General features: G+C 45.5%; 1 protein-coding gene across 1 annotated transcript; it reads right to left on the reverse strand.

The window, feature by feature from the left end:
- Positions 1 to 1,901: 1,901 nt before the first annotated feature.
- LOC119282607 (UDP-glycosyltransferase 76B1-like) lies at positions 1,902 to 4,621 on the reverse strand. The gene is made up of 2 exons (XM_037562776.1): positions 3,938 to 4,621; positions 1,902 to 2,882 (listed from the first exon to the last, which is right to left on the reverse strand). Exons 1-2 carry the CDS (start codon positions 4,512 to 4,514, stop codon positions 1,993 to 1,995), a joined length of 1,467 nt encoding a protein of 488 aa, XP_037418673.1. The 5' UTR covers positions 4,515 to 4,621; the 3' UTR covers positions 1,902 to 1,992.
- Positions 4,622 to 6,925: the final 2,304 nt, after the last annotated feature.

Below are 6,925 nucleotides of genomic sequence, written 5' to 3' on the forward strand. Positions count from 1 at the left end.
GCAGGGCCTGGGGATCAAGGGCGACGGGTGTGTGGTGCTGGCACAGGTCTGGCCGGTGGTGGTGGATGGCGGCCGATGGCAGCACACAGAGGGCCGACCTAGTACGCTTTGGTGCTCGCCAGCGCGTTTGTGCCTTTCTGCTTTGTTGCTCCGTTGTGTCATTAGTCCAAGTTGGCGCCCGTGTTGCTGCAGTGTCGTTGGTCGGAGCGACGCTAGTGGCTTCAGGTGTGGTGGCGTTTGAGTTCCTCTCGACCAAGGTTGGGGACTAGTGTTGGGGCTTTCTCGGCGGTGGCCATCTGTAGCTACTAGGATGTGTCCCCCCACCCCCCAGTCCACAGGGACTGGCTGGGGATGCAGGCGTGGACGCCCCCTACTGTGGAGGCGATCACCCAGGCCCGGTGACTGATGCCGGGCTTGGAGTAGAAGGACTATCTTCCGCTCTTCCCACCGTGGTCTGCACGTTGCGATGCTGATGGCTGGCGGTGACTAGGTACATGGATGCCGGCCGGGCGGCGGCCCCGGATGGTGGTCCGTATGGTGTCTTTCTGGCAGGCCCCAAGACGGCAGTGGTGGCTATGTTTCTCGGTCGCCTTGGCGGCGAGGGGTGTAACGGAGGGTGGTCCGGGTACACTTGCTGTTGTCCAGATCCGTATCTGGAGGCCGGTTCTCGCCATGTCTGCTCTGGGTGCCCCGTCGTGGCAGGAGTGAGCTACCGAGCGAAAGCTCATTGCTTTGGCACTGGTAACGACGACATCTGCGTGTGCCGTTATCTTCTTGAAGACGTCGTCATGGTTCTTCTCTACGTGTCATAGTCTTCGGGTGAAAACCGTTGTCCACCTCGGGCTCGGCAGCGGCGGTGCTCGCGTTCCCCTCTTGAGGGTGTTGTCATGGAGGCTAGGTGTCTTAGATCGTGTCATCGCGTTGTAACCGAGTAGTCATGTGCTAGTTTTTTTGGTAGCATAGTCGCATGTGTTTATGCTGCCCTATTATCTAGGGATCTTCTGTTTCAGAGAACCGCCTCACCACATTGTATCATTTGGCCATGTATCTTTGGTGTTTTTGCTTTATATATAAAGCGGGGCGAGAGCCCGTTTCATGGGCTTGCAGTCATGTTGGCATGTCTAGCTCGTCTTCACTAGCTCATCACTTCATCAGTGACATGGATCTTCCCCCTATAGCAGAGCCAAACAAATATTTTGTACTCTCTCCATCAAGAAATATAAGAGCATTTAAATCACTATATGCTCTTATATTTCTTTACAGAAGGAGTACCCCAGAGCTCTGGAACATGGGATTTCCAAAGCCCCGTCTTCCTCCTTGTCACTAGCTCCAGAATGACTTGTGCGTTTTGCCCTCAGATCAATCACATCAATAACACGCAAGCACATATGCACCAAAAAGATTTGGCAAGAGATTTTTCTTTCTTTATTTCTTATGATGTCACTGTTTGGTTACAAGCACAACCGTTTGTGTATATATAGCGACGCCGATCAAATTGACTTGTGCATGACCTCCTAGTACTACTAGAATTAGGACACACATGACACTATTCAGACTTCGATTAAACTCTATTCAGACTTGACGAACTAAAATATGACATAAACACGCCTAACCTAGTACTACTCGACTTGAGCATACCGTAGACTCACGTATGAGAACTCTACTTTCTTATCTTCTATACCTAAATAGATTACTAACTCAAGATTATGCTAGAACTCGCATGGTAAAGAAATGCGAATGGATCATGGATAGCCAGAGACTGAGAGCTCACCATGCATGGAACCACACATGCGTAGTTTTTTCTTGTTACCATGACTTGTGTTACAAATCTACGAACATAACTTGTATTATCTGCTAAATGGAATTATGCAGAAGTTGGCAAAAATATATTAAGATATATGTAAGAGTTCATTCATTTGCAAAACATGTCCGGGGTAACAACATTATCAGCTTTAGGAATGACTCAATATGAAAATATCAAACTAATCCCATCTAAATGGAAGAAGGTAATGCCATTATGCAGTTCACCAGCAAATCAACCATAGTTTGCGAAGAGCCGCCTTTCTTTATACACCGGGTTGCTTTGTCCTTGAGATTATCTGCTCTTCGCCTCATCTCTCCACCTTCTTCTTCGCACAACAACTTTCTAATACCCCTCTCAATGTTCCCCCTCTCCAACTTGCCCTCTAACTCAAACCCTACCTTCCACACCTCTTCGACATACCTGGCATTTACCATTTGGTCAGCAAAATGAGGTCTACATATCATCGGAACACCCTCGCATATGCTCTCCAGTGTTGAGTTCCAGCCGTTATGGGTCCAAAAGCCACCAATTGCTTGGTGCCCAAGAACATCTTGTTGTGGAGCCCAGCTCACCACCATCCCCCTACCTTGTGTCTCTTCCTCAAAGCCGTCAGGTAGGCCTACGTTCCCTGAACCATGAACCGCGTCAGGCCTGATAACCCAAAGAAATGGCATGCGGCTATTGGCCAAGCCCCATGCAATCTCCACTAGCTCTTCCTGATCCATGGAAGCCAAGCTCCCAAAGCTCACGAACAAAACAGACTTTGCCTCTTGCTTGTCCAACCAATCCAAACAAGTTTGATCCAGAGACAATAGGCTGCTTTTGACACCTGAGGATATCTTGTAAAGAGGACCAATCGCATACACCGGGACACCCACGCCATCAATGATCTTTCGGAGCTCGACATCTTCGAGGTCATTGAAGGTGTTGAGGATGACACCTGAAGAACACTTTGCCGATTCCACAATGCGTTCTAGGCAGGTGGTCATTGTTTCATGTGGAGTTGTGGTTGAGAAGACCATGTCTTGCAGGCGGAGTGGCGGGAGATCATCCAGTGGCATGTTCAGTTGCGAATGGTCTGAAATTTTGGTAAGAAAATAATCAGCTGTTGGGTGATATATGTGAGGATGAATGTGTATTATTTGGAAACTAAGCACCTTAAATGTGCGTCTAGTTTTCATACAAATATGCTTTTATAAAACTTTATTTGGAACAGAAGTCTATTTTTTCCTACAAGAATCCTTGCTTTCCTCTTGTTACAAAAATATGAGGATAAAGCCGATGCACCAGCTTGATCAAATAGAGAAGTTTAAGCAAAAACAAGCTGTCTATCTACCGCGTAACCTGTAAATTTTTCTATTTTCCAATGCATGTTATCATAGATTTTGAAACAGTTCAAATTGTAAAACATTGGCACTTATTTTCATACAAATCTGCTTGTGTATAATACTATAAATTATAGTATCTCTAGGTTTTCCTGTCGATAATATATTCTTAAATCCCTAAATGGATGTATTATTTTCAATTCATATATATGAATATTTGACAAATATATTTCAGATCTAAGGATTTTCATATGAAAAGTAAATTGCCACTTTCTTTCTGTTTTCCAAAATACTCCCTCCGTTCCTAAATATAAGTCTTTGTGGGGATTTCACTATGGACAACATACGGATGTATGTGGATGCATTTTAAAGTGTAGATTCATTCATTTTGCTCCGTATGTGGTCTATAGTGTAATCTCTCCAAAGACTTATATTTATGAACGGAGGGAGTAGTACTCAATTTTATTCTGAACTTCATATGTAAAGCAGAGCTGCATTATTTTTTCATCCTAACAAAAAACAAACTGTTAGCTTTCTTCTACTACCTCTGTACCAAAATATTAGATGTTTTTGTAGAATAAACTAATTATAAAAACGTCTATTTTGATAGGGGGGAGTATTTCTTAATTTAGCTGAGCATTCTCCAGTTATCAAAAAAGCACATCTCATGACAACATAACAACAGTACTACCTGTACTTCTTTGCATGTGGCGATGCAGACAGCGGTGCTAACTGTTAACTGTTTGTCTATCAGTAGAAAGTAGTGTCAACTTCTGTGTTTATTCGTCAGGTAGAGGCAGGTTTGTACCTTGTGGCGGTAGGAGGCCCTTGTCGCAGAGCACCGGGAAGGCCATGTAGGCGACGAGGCAGGAGGCGCCACCCGTGCGCAGCACCAGCGTCGGCACGCCCAGCTTGTCAGCAACCACCTGCATCCCCCGGAGATTAGAGTCCAGCACGAGGCACGCCGGCCGCGCTCCCTCATGGTCCTCCTCCTCCTGCAGCACCTCGCGGAGGCTGTCCTCGAAAGGCCCCTGCAGGCGCTCGTTGATGCGCAGCAGCGCCCCGGCGAAGTCGGCGTTGCTGCCGGTGGGGACGAGGTCGGCCGTCGGCACGCCGGCGCCGACGGGCACGAAGCGGTACCCTGCCACGCGGTCCGGTGCGTTGAAGGCGGCGTGGAAGACGGTGACGCGAAGGCCCCGGGCGTGCAGCACGTCCGCCAGCTGCAGCATCGGGTTCAGGTGGCCCTGGAACGGCAGCGGGAACAGCAGCACCCGCCGGGCGCCACCGCTCGCCGTGGCCGGAGCCTTGTCCGCCGCGCTGGCCTCCATGGATTTTGTCAGGAATGGGGGAGGAGTGCCTGATTGCTGATGGAGATATGGATCCATATGGTATAGCGTTGGGCGTAATTATAGAAATGGAGAAGAGAAAACGTGAGCATTACATGGATGGATCTGGATCGGATCGTGGGATTAATTGAGCGCATTGATCGAGGGATTGATATGTATGGATGGATGGATACGTGATGCCAGCACGAGGATTCGCGCGCGGGGTTTGTTTAGGGAAATTTGTCATTTCCCTTACAAAACAAAAACAGGGGGCATCAGCTCACGTTTTTTCATATCACTCTTGCCGCTGCACGTACTACTCGTTGGGATACTCCCTGGATCGTTTCCTAATTAGCTCCTCTGGAGTGGAGTATGATGGAAGCGTCTCAACCCCTCCGTCTCGGGGGCCATGTCTGTTTTGTTAATATAAGTTCCCTAAGTTCGGGCTTAATTATCTCAGTCGTGTTGGTTACGCACGCACTTATTCAAATATCAGGGAGAGTACCGTACCCTTCAAAAAACCATCAAGGAGTGTAATAAGGAAAGCTAACAACCTAATGGACATGATCCCAACAAACACTCACACAAGCTAAATCTATTCCCTCCGTTCCTCAATATAAGTCATTTTAGAGATTCCATTATAAACTACATACGAAGCAAAATGAGTGAACCTATGCTCTAAAATGGGTCTATATCATGGTTTTGGTTATTGAATGGTGTATTATTACTGAGGGGGACCGGTAAACATGGTTACCACGAAATTCCGAACGAAATTTACAATTGCATTTTGAATTCAAATTCTTTCAAAATAGATATAGATAGCACTTGAACTTATATTTATCATAAAAGAGCTACTAGCTCAGTGGAACATTGCCTACACGCGTGCTGCCATACTTTACTATACATTGAGCGTTTGAATAAAAAAAATTATTATTTTTTTGCTCGAAATGCCCATTTATCGAAGGGGACCGAAATATGTGGTGACCGTGGTAAATCTCGAAATTTCGAGCAGTAATCAAAACCCTAGTCTATATACATCCGAATGTAGTCTCTATAGAGGAATCTCTAGAAGGACTTATATATTTAGGAACAAAGGGAGTTGCGTCTTTAGGTGCACGTTTGGTTGGGATTTCTGTTTTGGGGCATTTTGCATACTTGTCCCAGTTGGTCCTGTTTGAGATAATGTAGGCAAAACCAGCATCTGCATGTAGTTTGACTGCCTGCATTAGGCTCCTGCATCAGGGAAGCAATTTCTACCACACTGTTTGGCTACCTGCGTTGTGGTTGTTACACAAACAACGCCTTGTTTGGTTGCAAACGGCTTAAAGTGTGATCTTCACTTCACATTGGTGGTGACCTTACCACACATTGAACGTCGTCTTTTCTAGCTAGGAAACAAATGGTAGTTTATCCTAACTACTAACAAATGGCAGTACAATTTGTTAAGAGCCATATGATTGAACAGGCAAAAGTTCAACGGTGCTAACTAGGTGTAAGTCCATCCTCTTCCTCTTCTGCTTCTTCTTCTTCTGTTGATGCTGCTTCTTCTTCTTCTCTTGTATTGCTGCTTCTTCTTCTTCTCTTGTGCTACCGCCTCTTATTCTTCTTCATATCCTTGTCTGACCCCTGCTATGCCACATAGCCTGAGCCCACTTCAACCTTTTGTTCTTCCACGCTTCATTGTCAAACGCCTCCACACCATGGCCAGAGCTGATCACATCATCAGGCATCACATCTTCCTCCTCCGGCACAAATCCATCACAACCCCATTGTAGGACACTAGTGCAGAACCGGGCTATAGCCCCGGTTCATAAGGGGCTTTGGTGCCGGTTCTATAACCGGCACTAAAGGGTGGGGACTAAAGCCCCCCCCCCTTAGTACCGGTTCGGCACAAACCGCCACTAAAGTTCCACCACGTGGCACGAGCCAGGGCCGGGTGCGGGGAGACCTATAGTACCGGTTGTTAACACCAACCGGTACTAAATGTTTGGGGGGTTTTGGTTTTATTTTTTATTTTTCCTTTAGTTTTGTATTTTCAATTTAATTTAGAGATTTTTTTACATTATAATGAGTTGTTAAATCATTAGGTGAAAGTACCGCAGATTAGTTTCAACTGGATGCATGCATGGATCCTAGCTAAGTGATCAAAGTATATATGCGATATCCATATATATTACTTGATCACTTATATTAGGTGAGCAAGTAATATGGATATGGCATATACTTGATCACTTAGCTAGCTAGGATCCATCCAGTTGAAACTAATCTGCGGTTTCTTTCATAAATGATATAATAACTCATCATCATCATATTAATATAAAAACTATTGCATCATATATATCATCACCAACAAGACTAGTTAACGGTATACTAGCTAGCTAAAAATCATTATAGTCGTCATTACCACTATTTAATCATCAGAGTCATTACCGCTATCTAATCACCACCAATACCAGCTTAAAGAAGAAACA

Source organism: Triticum dicoccoides, chromosome 3B (assembly GCF_002162155.2).
Source record: "Triticum dicoccoides isolate Atlit2015 ecotype Zavitan chromosome 3B, WEW_v2.0, whole genome shotgun sequence".
Taxonomy (NCBI): domain Eukaryota; kingdom Viridiplantae; phylum Streptophyta; class Magnoliopsida; order Poales; family Poaceae; genus Triticum; species Triticum dicoccoides.